The 23,273-nt window shown below is 47.2% G+C and overlaps 1 protein-coding gene across 4 annotated transcripts in view; it reads left to right on the top strand.

The window, feature by feature from the left end:
• Positions 1-23,273, top strand: part of atat1 (alpha tubulin acetyltransferase 1) — a 62,705-nt gene that overhangs the window by 4,842 nt on the left and 34,590 nt on the right. For 3 of the 4 annotated variants that reach the window (XM_068009646.1, XM_068009647.1, XM_068009648.1), the window contains 6 exons: positions 8,004-8,064; positions 11,445-11,536; positions 14,126-14,183; positions 18,214-18,327; positions 20,807-20,908; positions 23,065-23,110. In XM_068009646.1, coding sequence (XP_067865747.1) covers positions 8,004-8,064; positions 11,445-11,536; positions 14,126-14,183; positions 18,214-18,327; positions 20,807-20,908; positions 23,065-23,110 — 473 coding nt within the window. The remainder of the gene's footprint in view (positions 1-8,003; positions 8,065-11,444; positions 11,537-14,125; positions 14,184-18,213; positions 18,328-20,806; positions 20,909-23,064; positions 23,111-23,273) is intronic. The other variant, XM_068009649.1, reaches the window with a different exon arrangement.

Raw genomic sequence — 23,273 nt, forward strand, 5'->3', positions numbered from 1 at the left:
CCAAATGATGGATTTTCCATCAACGAGGGTCTTGGGGTTGGTGGGGGGGGGGGCGGTGTGGGGTAGCTGGAGGAGCCAAGGCAAAGGAGGAAATGCTGACTTTCTGAGCTGGCAGTTAGCTCTTTCTTCCATGTCCTCCTCCCTCTGTCAATATCCAGGCTTCAGCAAAGCTCTCAGCCGCGGCCCAGTTGATGACACACTTGCCTGCGAGTCAGAAGATTGCTGGGTTGGAGAGAACAGAGCAGGTAATCCGGGCCGCCACTCCAGTGCAGTGCTGAGGTGCTGCTGCACAGAGGTGCTGTCCTTCAGATGAGATGTTAAAACTGAGGCCCTGTCTTCACTCTCGGGTGGATGGAAAAGATCCCACAGTTCTATTTCGAAAAAGAGCAGGGGAGTTCTGATTGGTGTCCTAGCTGATATTCATCCCTCAAGCAAAATCATGAAAACAGATTATCTGATCATTATCACACAACTGTATGTGTGCAAATTGGCTGCCGTGTTTCCTACATTACAACAGCGACTAGGCTTCATAAAGTACTTCTTTGGCTGTAAAACGCTTTGGGACATCCTGAGGTAGTGAAAGGCACTATATAAATGCAAGTCCTTTTCCCTGTTTGCTCTGGTTGTGCATTGGGCAGGGAGGAAAAGAAAAGGACGTGGCTCCTGATCTCCGCCATTGTGGATGGTGGTACTGCGGAACTTGCACAGCAGGAATAATTCTATTTCAGTGGCCGACCCCCACCTCCAGTCTCCAGTCAGGACAACCACCTCCTTCTCTGGCAGTCACACAGTCGAGTAAACTGATGCATGGGACCAACTCATGGTCAAAGACCCACACCTGCAGGGGACATGCCCCGTATTGTTTCTCCCACCTCAACCAGCATTGGGCAGAGAGGAAGGGAGAAGGAGACTTGCAGCTGAATAAGCCATTGTGAAAGTTGGTGCTGAGGAAATTGTTTTCTACTTTGGCAGTTTTGGGTAATATGGGCCCCCATTTTCAAAGTCTTGGTCCGGTTAAAGTATATTTTTTACTTAATAATAAAAGCAAAATACTGCAGATGCTGGAAATCTGAAATAAAAACAAGAAATGCTGGTAATACTCAGCAGGTCTGGCAGCATCTGTGGAGAGAGAAACAGAGTTAACGTTTCAGGTCTGTGACCATTCATCCACTCTCTTGAATAAAGAAGTTTCTCCTGAATTCCCTATTGGATTTATTAGTGACTAGCTTTTATGGCCCTTTCTATTGGTCTCCCTCCCACAAGTGAAAACATCTTCTCTACATCTACCCTATCAGCCTGTCCCCTGACTTTCAATTTTCTAGAGAAAGAAGCCCAAGCCGGCTCAATCTTTTCTGATCGGTGTAACCTCTTCCTTCTACGGGCCAGACGATCGCAGACTCAATCATTGTTCCCTCTCGGGTTAGGTCATTTCAGAAGGTTATCATTAGCTTTAGTGCCGCTGGATAAGGGAGGGGGGAATTCTAGCCAGCTTGTCTGCCTCCTGATACTATCCAAATCCTGTATCGGGGACGAGAATGCCTGGAAATGAAGGGGGAGAAGTGTGAAATCTCTATATGCATACCAAGTAAGGGGCATTTTTGTGGTGTAGTTGCAGTTTCTTACTAACCCATTCCCCTTCTCAAGCGCTTTTCCTATGTGGTCCTGGACAGTGAGTCGAGGCAGATTATTCAACTGTGGAGGCACCACAGCCGCTCCTGATCTTGCCCTCGCCTGATATGGGTGCGAGCAGATACGCGTGCGTTTTCTGCGGATTGCTGTATATCGATCAGGAATGGGAACACAGGCCGTTTATCCCAGCCTGAGGCCAGAGGTAGTGGCCACCTCATCACCCTAGCTGACAGCAGCACAGACTGAGGGTCAAACCTGGGGGAATGCTGATCTGCGTATCCCTTACAAGCTGAAACACTGGGGGAAACTGGTTGAAAGAGTCACTCGTGCTATTCTGAAAGATCTTTTAGTCTGTCTATTTGTTACTTACATGAGCATTTAGAAATGTTCTGGATGAATGCCTATTGAGGCCTGACTGTGCACAAACCCCCACGCTCTGGCCTGAACACTGTGGCTTGAATTGTTGCTGTTGTGCTGCCTGCCAAAAAATAAAACCAGCCTGAACAGCACAGATGCAAGCACAGTGCCTCGATTGTTGCAGCTTCTGTGACTTTATACAACAGCTGCTCCTCATGTTACATGAATTGGTGACTCCTTGGTTTAATAAAGAAGCCTTGATTTTTGTTTCCCATGAGTTTTTTTTTATGTTTCTGATTCAAACCCTTATTAACATCCTTTTTCCTCCCCCCACCCTCCGCCCCCCACCATTGACCAGCTCTTTGGAACTACGATACTCAAACCTCTGCCCCTCCCCCAGTACCCTGTGTTACTAACAATCCAGTTGCCTCTCACTGTCACTCAGTAACACCTCTTTTTCCTCCCCCCACACCCTCCAGTGCCCTCTGTCACTGACTGTATCTTGACAACTGATGTTAATCGAATTCTTGCACACCGTCGCTCACTAACACTTCCACCCTCCTCCTTTGCACTTTGTGTTACTGACCATATCTGTATGGTTGTTGATTCAACTCCCTCACACTGTCGCTCAGTAATCCCTCCTCCTTAGCACCTTGTGTTCCTGACTGTATCTGTACTGTTGTTGATCCAGCTCCCTCACACTGTCATTGAGTAACCCCTCCTCCCTCCTCCTTCGAGCCCATTTACTGACTCTAATATCTGTACTGGTGTTGATCCAGCTCCCTCACAAAGTCACTCCGTAAACCCTCCTCCTGAGTGCTCTGTGTTACTGACTGTATCTGTACTGATGTTAATCCAGTTCCCTCTCACTGTCACTCAGTAACATTTCACCCCAGCGCCCTGTGTTACTGTCTGTAACTGCCCTAAGTCGATGCCAGGTGATCCGTCCGGTTTCATTCTTTATTGACTCGTAGCGGTTAGATACAACTGAGTGGCTTACTAGGCCATTTCCGAGGGCATTTAAGAGTCAACCACATTGCCCAGGTACACGAAAAGCAGGACAAGTCCAACATGGCCAATTACCGCCCCATCAGTCTACTCTCAATCATCAATAAAGTGACCGGTGGTTTTACCGATACTGCTATCAAGCGGCACTTACTTAGCAATAATCTGCTCAGTTACGCTCAGTTTGGGTTCTGCCAGGGCCACTCAGCACCTGACCTCATTACAACCTTGGTTCTAACATGGACAAAGAGCTTAACTCAAGCAGTGAGGTGAGAGTGACTGCCCTTAACATCAAGGCAGCATTTGACCGAGTATGGCATCAAGGAGCCCTAGCAAAACTGGAGTCAATGGGAATGGGGGGAAAGCACTCCGCTGGTTCAAGTCATACGTAGCACAAAGGAAGATGGTTGTGGTTGTTGGAGGTCAATCATCTCAGCTCCAGAACATCACTGCAGGAACTCCTCAGGGTAGTGTCCTAGGCTCAACCATCTTCAGCTGCTTCATCAATGACCTTCCTTCAATCATAAGGTCAGAAGTGGGGATGTTTGCTGATGTCTGCACAACGTTCAGCAGCATTCTCAACTCCTCAGATGCTGAAGAAATCCGTGTAGAAATGCAGCAAGACCTGGACAATATCCAGGCTTGGGCTGAAAAGCCGCAAGTAACATTCGTGCCACACAAGTGCCAGGCAATGACCATCTCCAAGAAGAGAGAATCTTACCATCTCCCTTTGACATTCAATGGCATTACGATCGCTGAATCCCCCAAAATAAACATACAAAGGGTTACCATTGACCAAAAACTGAACTGGAGTAGCCATATAAACACCATGGCTACAAAAGCAGGTCAGAGGCTAGGAATCCTGCAGCGAGTAGCTCACCACCTGACACCCCAAAGTCTGTCCACCATCTACAAGGCACAAGTCAGCAGTGTGATGGAATAAAAACAAGAAATGCTGGAACCACTCAGCAGGTCTGGCAGCATCTGTGAAAAGAGAAGCAGAGATAACGTTTCGGGTCAGTGACCCTTCTTCGGAACTGACAAATATTAAAAATGTCACAGGTTATAAGCAAGTGAGGTGAGGGTGGGGCAAGAGATAACAAAGGAGTAGGTGTAGATTGGACAAGGCCACAAAGCTGACCAAAAGGTCATGGAGCAAAGGCAAACAATATGTTAATGGTGTGTTGAAAGACAAAGCATTAGTACAGAAAAGGTGTTAACGGACTGAATATTGAACAGCAGCAAGTGCAAACATGAAAAAAAAAAACAGTTGGTAAGCAAACTGAACAAACTAAGATGAAATGAAATAAATGCAAAAAAAGGTTGGAAAAATTTAAAAAAGAAAAAAGAAAAAACAACTAAAAATGAAAGTAAAATGGGGGCTGTCATGCTCTGAAATTATTGAACTCAATGTTCAGTCCGGCAGGCTGTAGTGTGCCTAATCGGTAGATAAGATGCTGTTCCTCGAGCTTGCGTTGATGTTCACTGGAGCACTGCAGCAATCCCAGGACAGACATGTGAGCATGAGAGCAGGGGGGAGTGTTGAAATGGCAAGCAACCGGAAGCTCAGGGTCCTGCTTGTGGACTGAGCGGAGGTGTTCCACAAAGCGGAGTGATGGAATACTGTCCACTTGCCTGGATGGGTGTAGCTCCAACAACACTCAAGAAGCTTGACACCATCTAGGACAAAGCAGTCCGCTTGATTGGCACATCATCCACTCCCTCCACACTGGTGCACAGTGGCAGCAGTGTGTCCCATCTACAAAATGCACTGCAACAACGCACCTTAAACAGCACCTTCCAAACCCGCAACCTCTACCACCTAGAAGGACAAGAGCTGCAGATGCGTGGGAACACCACCACCAGCAAGTTCCACTCCAAACCACACACCATCCTGACTTGGAACTATATCGCCGTTCCTTCACTGTTGTTGGGTCAATATTCTGGAACTCCCTTCCTAACAGCGCTGTGGGTGTACCTACCCCACATGGACTGCAGCGGTTTAAGAAGGCAGCTCACCACCACCTTCTCAAAGGCAATTAGGGATGGGCAATAAATGCTGGCCTGGCCAGCGACGCCCACATCCCATGAATGAATAAATAAATAAATCTGTACTGATGATCCAGTTTCCTCATGCTGTCACTCAGTAACATTGTTTTGTTCTTGTCCCTGGTGATAAATTTTCCGTTATTTGAATCAATCATTTCTTTCCAGGAATGGTCCCCATGTAGTTGCATATGATGGACAGAATTACTTCATCTGCACCAGCTCCTATTGACATCAACCTCATATCCCTGTGCAGTCTGCTGACCAGCAGCCTGTATTACTGTCTGTATCTGTACTGATGTTAATCCAGTTCCTCTCACTCAAAGTTCTTCCCTAGTGCTCTGTATTACTGACTATACCTGTACTTAACTTGATCCAGATCCCGCTCTGTCATTCAGTAACCCCTCCTCCCTCTTCCTCCGCGCCTGGTTACTGACTATGTGTACTGATGTTGATCCAATTCCCTCACGCAGTCACTCAGTAACCCCTCCTCCTTGGCGCTCTGTGTTCTTTCGTTCTTTTTCTTTTTCTTTTTTCTTTTGGGCCTCCTTATCTCGAGAGATAATGGATACGCGCCTGGAGGTGGTCAGTGGTTTGTGAAGCAGCGCCTGGAGTGGCTATAAAGGCCAATTCTAGAGTGACAGGCTCTTCCACAGGTGCTGCAGAGAAATTTGTTTGTCGGGGCTGTTGCACAGTTGGCTCTCCCCTTGCGCCTCTGTCTTTTTTCCTGCCAACTACTAAGTCTCTTCGACTCGCCACATTTTAGCCCCGTCTTTATGGCTGCCCGCCAGCTCTGGCGAACGCTGGCAACTGACTCCCACGACTTGTGATCAGTGTCACAGGATTTCATGTCGCGTTTGCAGACGTCTTTATAGCGGAGACATGGACGGCCGGTGAGTCTGACACCAGTGACGAGCTCGCTGTACAATGTGTCTTTGGGGATCCTGCCATCTTCCATGCAGCTCACATGGCCAAGCCATCTCAAGCGCCGCTGACTCAGTAGTGTGTATAAGCTGGGGATGTTGGCCGCCTCGAGGACTTCTGTGTTGGAGATACGATCCTGCCACCTGATGCCAAGTATTCTCCGGAGGCAGCGAAGATGGAATGAATTGAGACGTCGCTCTTGGCTGACATACGTTGTCCAGGCCTCGCTGCCATAGAGCAAGGTACTGAGGACACAGGCCTGATACACTCGGACTTTTGTGTTCCATGTCAGTGCGCCATTTTCCCACACTCTCTTGGCCAGTCTGGACATAGCAGTGGAAGCCTTTCCCATGCGCTTGTTGATTTCTGCATCTAGAGGCAGGTTACTGGTGATAGTTGAGCCTAGGTAGGTGAACTCTTGAACCACTTCCAGAGCGTGGTCGCCAATATTGATGGATGGTTACTGATTATGTGTACTGATGTTGATCCAATTCCCTCACACAGTCACTCAGTAACCCCGCCTCCTTGGCGCTCTGTGTTAGTGACTATCTAATGATGCAGATCCAGCTCCCCCTCACTGTCACTCAGTAACATCTCCCCCCAGCATCCTGTCTTATTGTCTGTATTTGTACTGATGTTGATCCAGCTTCCTCATGCTGTCACTCAGTAAGCCCTCTCCTCCCCGCCCCCCCCCCCCCACCCCACACACACACACAGCGCCCTGTGTTACTGACTGTATCTGTACTGATGCCGATCTATCTTCCCCTCTCACTCAGTAATCCCTCCCCCTGGTGGCCTGTGTTACTGAATGTATCTGTACTGATGTTGATCCAGGTCCCTCACACCGTCATCAGTAATTCCTTTGGTCATATACTATGTTTGTGGTATTCATCCATCATGAGGCTTTCCATCTTAATCATAGCAGCGGATGTTGGAAGAATTTGCACCGTCTTTTCTCAATGCTGTAACAAAATGCCAGCTTCCTGCGAACTATTTGGCTAACAAGGCAAAGGATCATCTTGACCTCATTTAAGATAAGGTCCAAAACCTACTTTTTAACCCATCTTATCTCTTCGTCTCCCAAAAATTTTGGTTCCTTGCTGAGACAGTTCCTTTTAAGTCTCTCTCACGTTCTTTGCTAACTTGACCCAAGTGACCATGAGTCTAGCTTGTGGTGCTCATGAAAACTATTCAGGTATGACTGGCATCACCTAAATTGTGCTCACGCAAGTACTGCCAGCAGGATGATAAATGGACCAGAAACCCTAGCTCTCTGAGTGTTTGTGTGTGTTTTTTTCCTGTCTTACCCGACCCAGCAGTGTTGGGATACAGCTACTAGGATTTCCAAATGATATTGCCTAACTTGATACAGTCTGGTCAGTCTGGCTCAGTGATTTAACAGGAGAGGGAGTATTTAAAAAATAAGCGTATTTATAGAATCTCACAGTGCAGAAGGGAGGCCATGTTCATCCCGTCGAGCCTATGCCAGCTCTTCGAAAGCTCTATCCAATTCATGCCACTCCCCAACCCCCACTCCCCCACACCACTTTTTCGCCTATTCCAGCAACTTTTTGCTCTTCATGAATTCATCCAGTTCCCTTTTGAAAGTCACTATTGAATCTGCTTCCCCCACCATTTCAGGTCACACATTCCAGATCATAATAACTCACTGCATTTAAAAAAAAATCTTGTTTCCCTTCTGGTTCTTTTGCCAATTATCTTAATTCAGTGTTCTCTGGTTACTGATCCTCCTACCTATCTACTGTATTAAAACCCATTCATGGTTTTGAGCGCTTCTATTAAATTTCCCCTTAACCTTCTCTGCTCTAAGGAGGACATCCCCAGCTTCTCATGATCTCGCCAACGAATGTCCCTCATCCCTGGTGTTATTCTAGTTCATTTTCTCTGCACCTCCGCCCAGTATTACTTGGAAGTTGCCTTAATCCCAGCTGACTTGTCCAGTTGCTTACCTGAGAGGTAATTCCGCATCATAGTACAAGAGCCCCTAGTTGATGCTGTTGCTGTCTTCTCTTTCCCAACAGGGCCACCCTTGAGTACCAGCTGACTACAGTCTTGGACAAAATGGGAGAGGCCTCAGCCAAGGTAAGGTCTCCAGTGCGTCACAATGTCTGTTGCCCGTGTCTCCGCATTGCGCGACTGCCCTGACATCTCTTGGGGGACACTTGCCTCTACCCAGACCTTTAGAACTGAAGCGTCAATCCAGCAGTTGAAGTGTTGAACATGTTTTCAGCATTAACTGAATGGGCCCTCAAGTACAGAAGATTAGGGGATGGATTAATTGAGGTGTTAATTTTAATTTTTAAAATTTTAATTTTAGAGATACAGCACTGAAACAGGCCCTTCGGCCCACTGAGTCTGTGCCGACCATCAACCACCCATTTATACTAACCCTACAGTAATCCCATATTCCCTACCACCTACCTACACTAGGGGCAATTTACAACGGCCAATTTACCCATCACCTGCAAGTCTTTGGCTGTGGGAGGAAACCAACCGGAGCACCCGGCGAAAACCCACGCGGTCACAGGGAGAACTTGCAAACTCCGCATAGGCAGTACCCAGAATCGAACCCGGGTCCCTGGAGCTGTGAGGCTGCGGTGCTAACCACTGCGCCACTGTGCGTGTGATTTAAAGGTTTCGGTAGGGTAGATCGAGAGATCCTTTTTTTCTTGGGTGGAGGGAGTTCAGAATAGAGGGGACAAAACCTTTTAAAATTAGAGCTAGGCCACTCAGGGTTAATGTCAGGACACACTCCTTCACTGAAAGGAACATGGGAACTGGAGTAGGCCATTCAGCCCCTCGAGCCTGTTCTGAGAGGTAGGGTCGTGGAAATCTCTCCCTCAAAAAGCTGTTGAGGCTAGGGGTTAAATGAAAATTTCAAAACTGAGATTGACAGATTTTTATTGCGTGTTAAACAATATAGAACCAAGGCGGATGAATAGAGTTGAGAATACTGATCAGCCAGGCTCAGGGGGCTGAATAGTCTACTCCTGTTTCTATATAACATACTGCTGCAGCTCTAATCCGCTGACTCGACACAGTCCAAGGGTCAAATCTTGCACTTCCCAGGTCTGTGTTGGCTTAGTAACGGGCTGTAGGATATATTTTATCCCCTGATGAGGGAAAGTGACAGAAATGTTTTTTTAACGTTGTGATTTTCAATCCTTCATTGCAAATTATATTTTAAGAAGGATAGCTTTGAGAAGGATGGTCAAATCTTAGATTTGAAGAGTACAGTACCCACCACTTAAAACATCCACATTTAAAATGGGCTGTTGCTCATATTGACCGAAAAGGGATAACTATTTGCATTGTCAATTTCTAAATTCACTGGTTAATGTCTTAGGCGCTCTATTTATTTCAGGAACAAATAGGTATGATTGCTCAATATTTCGAACTGGCCTCGGGAGCCAGAGTTAACCATGGCAAGAGCGAGGCCATGTTCTTTGGGACCTGGGCTGACCGATCCTTTGTCCCTTCACCGTCAGGTCACACTACCTGAAGGTGCTGGGGATATGATTCAGAAGGGCCGGGGCATGCACCAAAACCTGGAAGGAGCGAATAGCCAGGGTACAACACAAGCTGAGCATGTGGGGGCAGCGATCTCTCTCCATTATGGGTAAGAACCTGGTCATCAGGTGCGAGGCGCTCACGTCGTCGCTGTACGTGGCGCAGCTCTGGCCCATATCCCACTCCTGCGCTGTGGCGGTCACCCGAGCCATTTTCCGCTTCATCTGGGGATCCAAAATGGACCAGGTCCGGAGGAACGTCCTGTTCAAACCTCTGGATAAGGGCGGGAAAAATGTACCCAACATCGCCCTCATCCTGATGACTACCTTCGTGTGCGGCTGCATCAAGCTTTGTGTAGACCTCCAGTATGCAAACTCCAAATGTCACTACATGCTGAGGTTCTATCTGTCTCCGGTGTTGCGAAGGATGGGTCTGGTCACATTGTCGCAGAACGCTCCATCCAGTTGGACTGTGCCGTACCACCTGTCCTGCGTGGAACAGTTTCTGCGGAAAAACACCTTTGACCACCAATCCATCAGGCAGTGGTCTGCACGGAATGTCCTCGAGGCCCTACGGGAAAAGGAGATGGTGGATCCAGTCGGGTGGTTTCCTGAGCAGACTGTCAAAGTCATTTGGCGGAATGCCTCATCACCAGAATTTTCAAACAAGCACCAACATATAGCTTGGCTGGTGGTGAGAAGAGCCCTTGCTGTCAGATCCTTCCTGCATGCCCGAAGTCTCACCCCCTCCGCACAATGCCCTCGAGGTGGCTGTGGTGGGGAAGAGACGGTTGCCCACCTCCTTCTGGAATGTGTCTTTGCAAAGCAGGTGTGGATAGAGATGCAGTGGTTTTTGTCGAGGTTCATCCCAAGCAGCTCTGTAACACAGGAGTCTGTGCTCTACGGGCTGTTCCCAGGGACGCACACCGAGATAAACATCAACTGCTGCTGGAAGACGATCGATTCAGTGAAAGACCCCCTTTGGTCTGCCCGAAACTTGCTGGTCTTCCGGCGCAAAGAGTTGTCCATGACCGAATGTTGCAGACTGGCACATTCCAAGGTCCAGGACGACATGCTGAGGGACGCGCTAAAGCTTGGGGCAGTCGCAGCAAAGGCTCAATGGGGAAAGACCACAGTGTAAGGTCCCCCCCCCACCAAGCTGAACTGAGGGGCTGGATCAATGGAAAACCCTTCAAACTGTATCCGGAAAATTTTTGTTTGCTGTAAAATGTATATGGCATGAAAAATGAAATGGAAGGGTTGCGAGGCAACTCGCTGGTGAAGCAACTCATTGATCCTGTATTGAAGGAAACTGATCTCCTTTGCACTGTTTGTGTTTTTTTGACTTGGTGCTGTTTGGAACTGTTTAGTCGTGTATTTTTTGCAGATTTTTATGAATAAAGTATATTATGGAAATTAAAAAAAAATTGCTCAATATTTCTCACTTCCTTAAGGCACACTGAATGCAAGGAGAACCTTAAGTAGGTAAACCAGACCTTGCTAATGGTTCATTACTTTGGGTGTACCTAAACCCTTCTCTCCACCAAATGGATGTGAGCTTACAGTTTGTACTAAGCATTGACAGCAGATGAAATAAAGCAGCAGGTGGGAATGGAACTGGAGACAACTGGGCAGCAGGTTGAGATATGAAGGAGCAGTCTTGTTGTCCTGTAGTTATACATGTGATCGTTTATAGTGTGCAAATCGTATTTGCATGAAAGTGCCTGCTATAATTGATGGAGACTGTACTGAAATGGTCCAGATGTGAATAATAAGCTTATATAATACCTTGGATTCTAAATCATTTGTGTGTTCATCGTATGGACTGTCATTCTGTTAGACACTGATGTTGCCCGGTGTGCCTTGTGAGTGCGATGCTTCCAGGCACTGACTGACTGCAGCTTAAGTGCGTTGGAATGGCTCTGTCGGTTACAGTCCTGTTTCTGTTGCTAGGCCCAGCTGCTGTCTGCACCCATCACCAACGCCTTGCGGATGCAGAGTAATCGGCACCGGCTGTACCTTCTGAAAGATGGGCATGCTAACCAGTAAGTGTGAATCTCAGTGACGCATGCTTCATCTGCTTCTGTGTAAGAAACCAGCTGGGAGAAATCTGCACTTGCTAGCAGGGATGATTAGAGCAGTTGATCCACAGTGAGTCTTTGTCAAGGGTGAGGGGGATGGGGGGTGGGGCAGTCATGGCTGCTTGGGGATTTAGTGAAATTGCGGATGCCGTTAGACATGTTTCCCTCGTGAGGTGTTTTCCTGTTGATTGTTTTCCCATGCTCGATGTGCTAACTATTTGAGCCTTGACCGGCAAGGCCATTCGATTGGTTTATCATGTGTGGCATCATAGCCAAGGATAATCCTATCCTCACTGGTGTGTACTTCCTCTCACCCGCCCGTGCTCTCTCACACCTACCTGCTTTTATTCACTCAGGACTGCACACACTCTTGTGCAATTGTCTGTTACTGCACACACTTTTCCAAAAAAACAAGAAACTCCTCTGTCTGACTCCTAAACCTCCTCTGTTTCCCACAGGCACTGAAGTACTCCAGCTGCTTCCCTAGTCTCCATGCAACCTGGGAGTGTAAATGCGACCTCCTGCTTTGTGTGGCCCAGTTACTCTATTGGCACTATATAGATAAGGCTGTGTTTGCTGACAACGAAACCACTAGGTGGCGCAGTACTTGCACATGCGCAAATGTGGCCTCATGCACTGAAATGTCACTGTCTGACGTTTTTGACAGCTGCCAGTAGTAAAGATGGCGCTGCTCAATTAATCACAAAAACAAATGAAAACCAAATGCCCACAGTGGTTGTGATCGCTGCCTTCATCCCACCCCCAACAGTACCCTGCTCTCTCTTGCCATCGTGCTTCTCTTTGCTGCTGCCTCCCGCGCCCATCTGCTCGACACTTGCTCCACGCCCACCACTTCTCTTTTCTCTCCCCCACCATCCCCCCAAACTCAGCCACCCACTCCCTGCTTCAACCCACCACTATCCCCCACCATCCATCTGTGGGCCACTCCACCCAGCCTCACCACTTCATTCCCTCTGCTCCCCACTCCCTCCCACTTCTGCTCCCAGCTCAGTCCCGCTTGCAGTCTCCCTCCCCTGCCTATCTTGTCACTTTCTCTCCCCCACTTCCCCTGTGTGGGGAAGAAAAGCGGCGATTGCGGGAGGGAGTGGGGAGGAAGCTGTGAGGCCGGAGCGAGTGGCCCACAGGTAGGTTGGGTGGAGGGGTTGGTGAAGCGGAGAGCGAGCGGCCAAAGGAGGGGAAGTGGGGAGCCAGCGGCGAACAGATGTTGTAGTAAACCATGACGTTTTCACATGCATGTGCGAATTTGTGCTGGCAAGCCGGGTGCTGACATAGGCTGCGCATGTGCAGCATCATACAGACAACAAGGATCCGTTCTGCGCTTTTGCAAAGCTGGGAGTACTCTGATGACGTCGTCACTGGGCTGCGTTGTCAGGAGTCACTTTGCATAGATAAAGCCTTTTTAAGCACTTTGGGATGTCCTATGGTTGAGAGAGGCTCTGTATGAAAGCAAGTCTTTCTTTGGGTTGTAAGTAAATAGATTCTGTAATTCTTAAGGTGCATTGAACGTAGTATCTGTATCTAAAATTTTAAAAGAATGTTGAGACTGCTCTTTGGGGAGGGGCTATTTTAATCTAAACCCCAGTATCACTTTTACCAATCTTGACGACAAGGGAGAGTAAAACCAGCATTCCACCCAATCCCATTGGTATCCTGATGGACGAGTTGCATTGGGTTAAAATTGCCCCGCCCATCCCATATTGTCAAAGGTCTGAGCCATGAGGACAGAGTGGAGGGATTCGGGCTTTCTGGTCTAGAAAAGAGGTGTCTGAGAGGTGGGGGCTTAGAGGTGTACAAGACGGATGGTAAAGGTAAATCAGGAGAGTTACTTCAAATTAAATTGTGCAAGTAGGATAAAGGGATGCAGGTTTAAAACTAGTGAAAGGCAAATTTAGGACTGATATCAGGAAATGCTCCTCCACACAGCGCGATCAGTACACAGAATGGACTGTTGGATAATGTAGCAATGGTGAAACCCTGGAATCATTTAGGAAATCGTTGGATTCTGCAATTACGGAACACTAGGCCACGCTGGATGAATGAACCTATAGGAACCCAGTGGCCTTCCTCATCCCCAATGATACTTTGGCCTGTGATTTTCCACCCCTGACCCCACGATGACATTCTGGCTTTGATCCTGAGCGGAGGCTATGTAATTGCCAGCTGGCGTGGAGCACAAAAAACTGGCATGAGCCCGTTGGGCTGAATGGCCTGCCCCTGTGCTCCAAATACTATGTAGAAGGAAAATTAAAGTACAGGAGTGGTAGTTCCATAAGAATTCCTTTCCTGTTGTCAGCGATCTGCGATAGCCTCTTCCAACAGCCTTCTTTTACTCTTGGGTATTGTGGAATTCCAGCTTTGATACTCTCCACAGCTAGGTAGAGACATGTGATATAGCTGGATTGCTGAGGTTCAGAGTGGGGGAGGAGGGGAAAGGAAGTGGTCCCAGTGGCCACATCATGAACAAATACTTAGTCTTGTTTACCTCTCCTGAGTGAGTGTTTGACTATGACCTGATGTGCTCTCTGTCTGCAGCGGGAAGGGAGCCGCCATTGGTTTCCTGAAAGTCGGCCACAAAAAGCTTTTTGTGCTGGTGAGTCATCCTTCTTTGCTCTTTCAACTAAAGTTTGTGTGAGACTTGCTCTGCCTGGGTGCAGCTATTAGTAGTATGGGTTTTCCAGATTGTCTCGTCACTGGGCTTGTAGATCAGTATGGAAGAGATTACCCACTCCTGACCCGCTAATATATTCTACACCAGTAGTAACCTCACCAGCGGTGAAGCTGCATCTGTTGCATAATGTGACGTGGCTCCACGGGTATTATAGTTTGTTCTGCATCTCTATCACTGGCCCTGGCCCTAGCCCACAAACATAGTGCACCAATGATAGCCTCACAAGGCAATGGTGAAACTAAATTTATTGTATCAAATAACATGGCTCCACATGTACACACACGCCTATAGTCTGTGTCTGTCCATGTTTTCATGTCTCAGTGTATCTCCTTCAGCACTCCCAAGTGTCTCTTCCCTTTCTACAAACTCACAAGCATGGGGCATTTTGCATCTCTCTCTTACATGAGCGTGGTACAATCTATTTCTCCTACCCCCACCAATGTTCTGTGTAAAGGATAACAATTGAGCATTCTGCTTCTACTGTAAACATGGAACAAAATATGATGCTTGAATATTTAGGGGGTGGATGACCAAGTGGGCTGCTTTGTCCTGGTTAGTGACGAGCTTCTTGAGTGTCATTGCAGCTGCACTCATCCAGGCAAGTGGAGAAATTCTGTTACATTCCTGACTTGTGCCTTGTAGATGATGGGGAGACAGGATGAGTTACTCACTGCAGAATTTCCAGCCTCTGACCTGCTCTTATAAGCCACAGTATTTGTATGGCTGGTCCAGTTAAGTTTCTTGTCAATGGTAACCCACAGGAGATTAATGGTGGGGGTTCAGTGATGGTAATGCTGTTGAATGTCAAGGGGAGATGGTTAAATTCTCTCTTGTTGGAGGTGGTCATTGCCTGGCACTTGTGTCATGGAAATGGTTGTTTTTCAGACTGAAGGATGGTAGACAGTGGTGTTCCCCAATGGTCAGTGATAGGACCATTGATTTTTTTCACATATATAAATGACTTTGATAATGGAATAGAGAGTAAAATTTCAAAATTTGCTGGTGGTACCAAACTTGGAAGTGTGGGAAACAGTGAGAATGATACCAATCGACTGCAACAGAGTGTAGGCCAGCAGAATGGGCAGACAAGTGGCAGATGGAATTTAACACAGCGAAGTGTGAGGTGTTGCAATTTGGCAGAAGGGATAGGGAGAGGCAATATATACTTAATGGCACAAAGATTGTACGGGGACAGAGGGACCTGGGGGTGGTTCATGTGCATAGATCTTTGAAGGTGGCAGGACACATTGAGACAGTAGTTAGCAAAGCATATGGGATCTAGGGCTTCATAAAAATAGGCATTGAATACAAAAGCAGGAACATTATGCTGAACCTTTATAAATAGGTCACAGCTAGAGCATTGCATCCAGTTCTGGTAAAGGCATTTTAGGAAGAATGTGAGGGTGCAGAGGAGAATTACCAGAATGGGCCAGAGCTTTTAGCTACAAAGTTAGGTTGTAGAACCTGGGATTGTTCTCCTCAGAACAAAACAGGTTGGGTGAAATCTGACAACGGTATACATGATGGTACAAGGACTAATGGACCGCAGATAAAAGGTTTTGGCGCAAGAGATATGGGGAGGATGTGAGGAAGTTGTAATGACCTGGAACTCACTGCCCTCTAGGGTGGTGGAAGAGGAGACATTGAGTGATTTCAAAAGGAAATTGGATAGGCACTTGAGGGAAATAAACTTGCACGGCTACAGGAATTGAGCAGGGGAATGGGACTGATTGTATTGTTCTACAGAGAGCCAGCATTGTCTTGGTGGGCTGAATAGCCTCCTTCTGTGCTGTTATGACTCTGAAGCCCTCTTATGGTTGAATACCCTGTCTCTCTTTCACTGCCTGGGTTCCCATATGAAGGATGGTGATTTGGATGAGGTACTGTGGTATGGTAGTGGACCTGCAACCCAACCAGTGTCGGCACCTTCAGGAGAGAAGCAAACTCCTACAATGTGTATTTATAAAATGCCTTTAACGTAGAAAAATATCCCAAGGTGCTTCACGGGAATATTATCAAACAAAATTTTACACTGAGCCGTATAGGGAGGTCATAGAAAAGGTAACCAAAAGCTTGGTCAAAGAGGAGGGTTTAGAGGCGTGTCTTAAAAGAAGAGAGGTCGCAAGGTGGGGAGGTTTAGGGAGGGAATTCCAGAGCTTCGGGCCCAGGCAGCTGAAGGCACGGCCACCAATGGTGGAGCAATTAAAATCAGGGCTGCTCGAAAGACCAGAATTAGAGGAGCACAGAGATCTTGGAGGGTTGTAGTGCTGGAGGAGGCGACAGAGATTGCAGCGGGGAGTGGGGGGGAGGTTGCGAGGCCATGTAGGGATTTAAAAACAAGGATGAAAATCTTTAATTGAGGGATTGATGGATGGGAGCCAATTGTCAATGAGCAAAGCGGGTGATGGATGAATGGCACTTGGTGTTAATTAGGATATGGGCACCAGAGTTTTTAGCTGAACTCAGGTTTACAGAGGGCAGAAGGTGGGAGGCTAGCCAGGACTAGGAGAAAAACTTGGTTCCAGGTTAACTGGCTCACCTCAGGAGTGTTGCACGTTCTGTGTTCAGTAGGCTCCCACTGAGTGTCCAGTGTATAACAAGAATAGAATAAAACACGACCTAAGAATATTCAGTTTTATTTAGCGTTCTTTTATCAGCCTGGGCTGTTGCAGACCATTTCACGCCTTCGTTTTTGTGATATTGCTACAGTTGTGGGTGGTTAGGGTACTGCGCTGTTGTGAGTTCAAATCCCACCATGATAAATTGTGAAACTGAACCAGATGATTTGACCATGACTGGTGCAAAAGCTCAGTCAGTGCATTAATATCCAGCTGGCCTGACTCAGTCTATATATTGCTCCAGTCTCTCGCTCTGTGGTTGTCTCTTAGCCCCCCCATCCCTTAAGAAGTTGCTTCTCAAGCCATCAATTCTAAAAGCAATCAAGCCCATAATGGGACCCGGGAGCAGCGCCCAACCACCATCCCAGGACACAGCGTGATGGTCCCAGCGCCGGCAACCTCTGTCACACAATGTATGGATCCATTATTGGCGCAAGCCACATTGGAACAGAAGTGAGGGCATTTGGCCACTCGAGCCTGTTCAGAGGTTCAGTTAGATCATGGCTGGTCTGTACCCAACTCCATTCACCCGCTTTTGATCCACACCCCTTAATACCCTTACTTAACAAAACCAAATTTCAATTTTTCAGTTGACCCCAGCCTCAACAGCTTTTTGAAGGGTGCGTTCCAGATTTCCAGTATCCTTTGTATGGAGAAGTGCCTCCTGATATCACTCCAAACTCTCCCAGCTCTAATATTAAAGGGTTATGCCACTCTTGTTCTGGATTCTCCCACCAGAGGAAATTGTTTCTCTCTATCTACCATAGCAACTCCTTTAATCAACTCAAACACCTTGATTAGATCATCCCTTAATCATCTATATTTCAAGGGAATGCAAGCCCAGTTTACCACTAGTCTGGTTCAACTACTGAACCAAGCTGACAGCTTTAGTGGTTGGTGATGTTTCTGGTTTGGTTCCCCCACATGACTGAGACCCTGATTTCAGTCATTCCACTATTGGCAGCCGTGCCTTCAGCTGCCTAGGCCTTTAGCTCTGGAATTCCCTCAGCTCTGGAATTCCCTCCCTGAACCTCTCCGCCCCTCTGTTCTCCTTGAAGATGCTGATTAAAACATAACTCTTTGACCAAGCTTTTGGTCACCTGGCCTAATGTTGCCTTATTTAGCTCGATGTCATTTTTAAAAATCTGATAACTCTCCAATGCAACTCCTTGCTGCACTTTACTGCATTAAAGGGACTACATAAATGCTGGTTGTTGTTGAGACAGTCACTTTCTTTTGCAGCCTGTTCTCTGGCGGTTAAATGTGATGCTCTGCCTTGTGGAAACCTTGCTCAGTAACCCTACAGCTTTCTCTCTGTCCCCCTGGATTTCTAGGATGGACGAGGTGCGCACAATGAGATGGAGCCCCTGTGTGTGCTGGACTTCTACGTGCATGTGTCACTACAGCGACATGGTTACGGGAAGGAGCTGTTTGACTACATGATTCAGGTACATACTGCCCCTGATAGTGTGGTGGACAGAGATTCAGTAGTAGCCTTCAAAAGGAAATTGGATAAATATTTGAAGGTGGGGTGAGAGTGACTGCCCTTGACATCAAGACATCATTTGACCGAGTGCGGCACCAAAGAGCCCTAGTAAAATTGAGGATAATGGGAATCAGAAAGAAAACTCTCCGTTGGTTGGAGTCATACCTAGCACAAAGGAAGATGGTTGTGGTCATAGTCATTAGCAGCACAGAGGCCACTCGGCCCATCGAGTCCATGCTGGCTCTCCACAGCGGAATCCAGTCAGTGCCATTCCCCCACTCGATCCCTGTAGCCCTGAAAGTTTATTTCCTTCAAGTGGCCATCCAATTTCCCTTTGAAATCATTGATTGCCTCCACTTCCACCATCCTTGTGGGTAACGGGTTCCAGGTTGTTGGAGGCCAAACATCTAAGCCCCAGGACATAACTGCAGGAGTTCCTCAGGGCGGTGTCCTAGGCCCAGCCATCTTCAGCTACTTCATCAATGACGTTCCCTACAACATAAGATCAGAAGTGGGGATGTTCGTTGATGATTGCACAATGTTCAGCACAATTCGCGACTCCTCAGATACTGAAGCAGTCTCTGCCCGCATGCAGCAAGACCTGGACAACATCCAGGCCTAGGCAAGTGGCAAGTAACATTTGCACCACATAAGTGCCAGGCAATGATCATCTCCAACAAGAGAGAATCCAACCATCTCCCCTTGACATTCAATGGCAATACCATCACTGGATCCCTCAGGATCAACATCCTGGGGGTCACTATTGACCAGAAACTTAATTGGACCAACCATATAAATACTGTGGCTACAAAAGCAGGTCGGAGGCTGGGAATTCTGCGGTGAGTAACTCGCCTCCTGACTCCCCAAAACCTGCCCACCACCTATAAGACACAAATCAGGAGTGTGATGGAATACTCTCCCCTTGTCTGGATGAGTGAGGCTCCAACAACATTCAAGAAGCTTGCCGCCATCCAGGACAAAGCAGCCCACTTGATCGGCACTCCCTCTGCCACCAGCGCACATTGGCAGCAGTGTGTACCATCGACAAGATGTACTGCAGTCACTCGCCAAACTGCCTTTGACACCCAAACCCTTGACCTCTACCACCTCGAAGGATAAGGACAGCAGATGCATTGGAACACCACCACCTACAAATTCTGCTCTTAGCCACACACCATCCTGACTTGGAACTATATCGCCGTTCCTTCACTGTCACTGGGTCAAAATCCTGGAACTCCCTTCCTAACAGCACTGTGGGTGTCCCGACACAAGATGGACTGCAGCAATTCAAGAAGGCAGCTCACCACCACCTTCCCTCGGGCAATTAGGGATGAGCAACAAATGCTGGCCTTGCCAGCAACGCACTCATCCCATGAAAGACTTAAAAAAAAAAAAAAAAAAAAATTTGGAGGAACAAAATTGCAGGGATATACGGAACGAGCGGCGGGGGGGGGGAGGTGGCACTAACTGGGTTGCTCTTTGAAGAGCTGGTACAGATTTTACAGGCTGAATGGCCTTCTGTGCTGTTCGATACTATGATTGAAAGTCTTTAAAGAGTTAGGCAGGTTGTGGATACTTGTTGTTTTAAGATCTTTTTGGATAATGTCTATAGGAGTCTGGTTGCCTCAGAGCTGGTTACCTAAGAGCCTAGTTCACAAGCGAGTCTCAATGCAATCTCTGGTCGGGCGGTGAAATGGTTCAGATGGTGTCCTTTAACATCCAACTAGGTGACAGCCGTGGTTCAGTTGTTCCTGGGTATAAGCCCCATTGTGGAGATTCCAGAGCACATAATCCAGGCTGACACCCCAGTGCAGCACTGTCGGAGCTGCTGTCTTTCAGACGAAACATTAAACCGAGGTCACATCTGCCCCCTTGGGTGGACTTAAAAGATCCTGCGACACTCTTCAAAGAAGAGCAGAGAGTTCTTCCCAGTGTCCTGGCCAATATTTATCCCTCAACCAGTGATACTTAATCCACTTTTCATTGTTGTTTGTGGAATCTTGCTGTGTGCAAATTGCTGCGTTTTCACAAATTACACCATTAGTGACACTTCAAAAGTGCTTCATTGGCTATGAAAGTCATAAAAGGCATTTTTTCTTTTTCACATACCTTCATTATTCTTAAAAAGGTCCTCTCCTAAATCATCTCCATTAAAAATTGAAGAAGCCTGCAGCCTCAAACACAGAAATAATTCACCTCTGACTCCACTAAACCAAGTGGGGAGAGAGATGCAGAAAGGTTTAGGAAGGGAATACCATAGCTTGGGGCCTAGGCATCTAAAAGCGTGCCCGCCAAACATGAAGCGATGGAATTTGGCCAGAATTGGAGGAGGTTGCAGAGAATAGGTAGGGGTGAGGCCATGGAGACTATCCCAATTTGTAGTTAAAATCATTTTTTTATTAATCTAAAAAAAATACAATCAATATGTTTGTTTGCTGCAGTATGAAGGTATAATGCCTCACCATCTGGCCATTGATCGTCCCTCCAGCAAGTTCCTCTGCTTCCTCAAGAAACACTATGGTCTGGCAGCCACCATTCCTCAGGTAAGCACGGTTGCAATTCCATTATTTGATATTGATTACAGTTTTGCCCTTCCTCCTGTAAGTGGGGCTGTAGTTTTTTGAACGCCATTTCTCATGGGGGTAAAGCCCCAGGCAGCTCGCTTCTCCTGGGGAACTGCTGCTGCTTGAGGGGTTCGGGTACCCCTGTGGTTACGTCTTCAGTGGGGATTATAACCGATCTGGTAGATCTTTTTGAGTCAACTCAAAACAAGCAAGTGTAAAGGTCATCGACCTGAAAACGTTAACTCTGTTTCTCTCTCCGCAGATGCTGCCAGACCGGCTGAGTACTTCCAGCATTTTCTGTTTTTATTAAAGGGGAAGAGTGTTACGAGGAAAAGTTAGACGAGCTACAAAGAGAGGAGAGTCATCATCCCGAGAATACCTGTAATATTAGAAAGTTAGATAAGCACATGAGGGAGAAAGGAATGGAAGGATTGGCTGGTAGGGTGAGATGAAGTCTGGTGGGAGGAAGTTTGTGTGCAGCATAAGCACTGGCACAGACCAGCTGGGTAAAGTGGCCTGTTTCTCTGCTGTACATTCTATGTAAAATCAGATTACAGACCAATCTCATCCCAGAACTTCCACCAGTCAGATCCCAGAGCTGTGTCCATGGCAATATTTCTGAATATAGGGATGGTGCTTGGATTTGGGGTCCTCCAGTGATTCCAGGGTGATCCACACACCTGGAAACGACATCTGCATTCCTGGGAGCCTTAATTCTCTTCTTGGTCAGATTTTCTATGCTTCCCTCCCCGTCTGCTGTTCTGCTGTGAATATTTACACCTCCTCTGGACCCATCTTTTGTTTCTCTACTTGGCCCATTATCACCTGCTTTTGCTATTTAATCTCTCCTGTCTTCCAGACCTTCCCTTTTTGTTGTTTCTCCCCTCCTCCATTTTGCCCCGCCCCTGTATTGCTTGAAACCTGTTACATCTGCAAGATGAAAGGACATGGCCCTGCAACATTACCTCTGTTTCCCTTTCCACAGATGCTGCCAGACCCACTGAGGATTTCTGGCATTTTCTGTTTTTGTTTCGGAGTTCCAGCATCTGTGATATCTTGCTTTTATTATTTAAACATTTCATACTGAGAGGTTCAGATTGTGACCTTTCTAGTTTGGAAATCAGGCTAAAATAAATCCAAGACGTAAAAAGGAAGAAAGAAATGTGGAGCATCGCAGTTAATCCAGATGCCATTTTCATGTGATGTACTACACTTGCTTGTGTTGCAGCAGGGATCTCCTGGGTAGCAAACAGGATTGGAGTTCTCTCTCTGACTTTTCCCATTTGCCTCCCCTCTTACCTCCAAAATAAAAATACCTGGGAATTTTGGGATCAACTGTGGCATCCCCACAACTACCACAGTGAGGTTATCTACCTCAGCAGGGACTTGGGGTTGAGATCTTCCTGGTCTATGGGACTTAGGACCACAATGTCTGGTTTATTTATCTATGGATTCACTGGGATCGCTCCTGCTGTGCACAGTCCTAACTGTGAAGGGATTCAGAGCCTGGTCTTTGGAATGCAGAAGGGAAGCTTGCATGCGTATTTCCTAACTTGGGCCAAGTCCTGTTCCCACAACCCTCTTTCCCCCCCCCCCCCCCCCCCAATCACCCATTGCCCCTGTGCCTGCTGAACTACATTGGTTCCTGGTTCATCAAGACCACTTGGAAAAAAAATTCTCATCCTTTTTGTTTTCAAATCCCTCCATGGCCTGACCCCGCCCCCCCCCCCCCCCCCCCCACCTTCCCTCTCTGTACCCTCCTCCAGTCCTCTGAGATCTCTACACACCTCCAATTCTGGCCTTTTCTGTATCCTTGACTTTCGTCACAGCACCATTAGTGGCCATGCGTTCAGCTGTCTAGGCCCTAAGCTCCATAATTCCTTCCCTAAACCCCTCTGCTTCTGTCTACTTTTTAAAAAACCCTCCAAAAAAAAAAAACTTCTTTAACGAATGTTTTGGTCACCTGTTGTAATATCTCATTATGTGGCTCGGTGTCAAATGTTATCTGCTCCTGTGAAGCGCCTTGGAACATTTTGCTATAAATGCAAGTTGTGCGTGGTCAGCTGCAGAAGACTATCAGCACTTACGAGGATTAACTAATGGGGTGCATTTTCTTTGTCTCTCTCTTGTTTCAGGTTAATAACTTTGTGGTGTTTGAAAGTTTCTTCCGGGACAGACAGAGTAAGTCCAATTGCTCCTTTTAATTCACGTTTGATTTTGTTTTCAGGTTTGTGTCATGCTATTTAATTAGTGGTTCAACATAGGAATGCACAAGACAGGAAGAGACTATTGTGGTTTCTGCTCTGTCCCAGAGATGGAAAAATGCTATCCACCTGATAACAGA

This window comes from Heterodontus francisci, chromosome 29, assembly GCF_036365525.1.
Source record: "Heterodontus francisci isolate sHetFra1 chromosome 29, sHetFra1.hap1, whole genome shotgun sequence".
Classification (NCBI taxonomy): Eukaryota; Metazoa; Chordata; class Chondrichthyes; order Heterodontiformes; family Heterodontidae; genus Heterodontus; species Heterodontus francisci.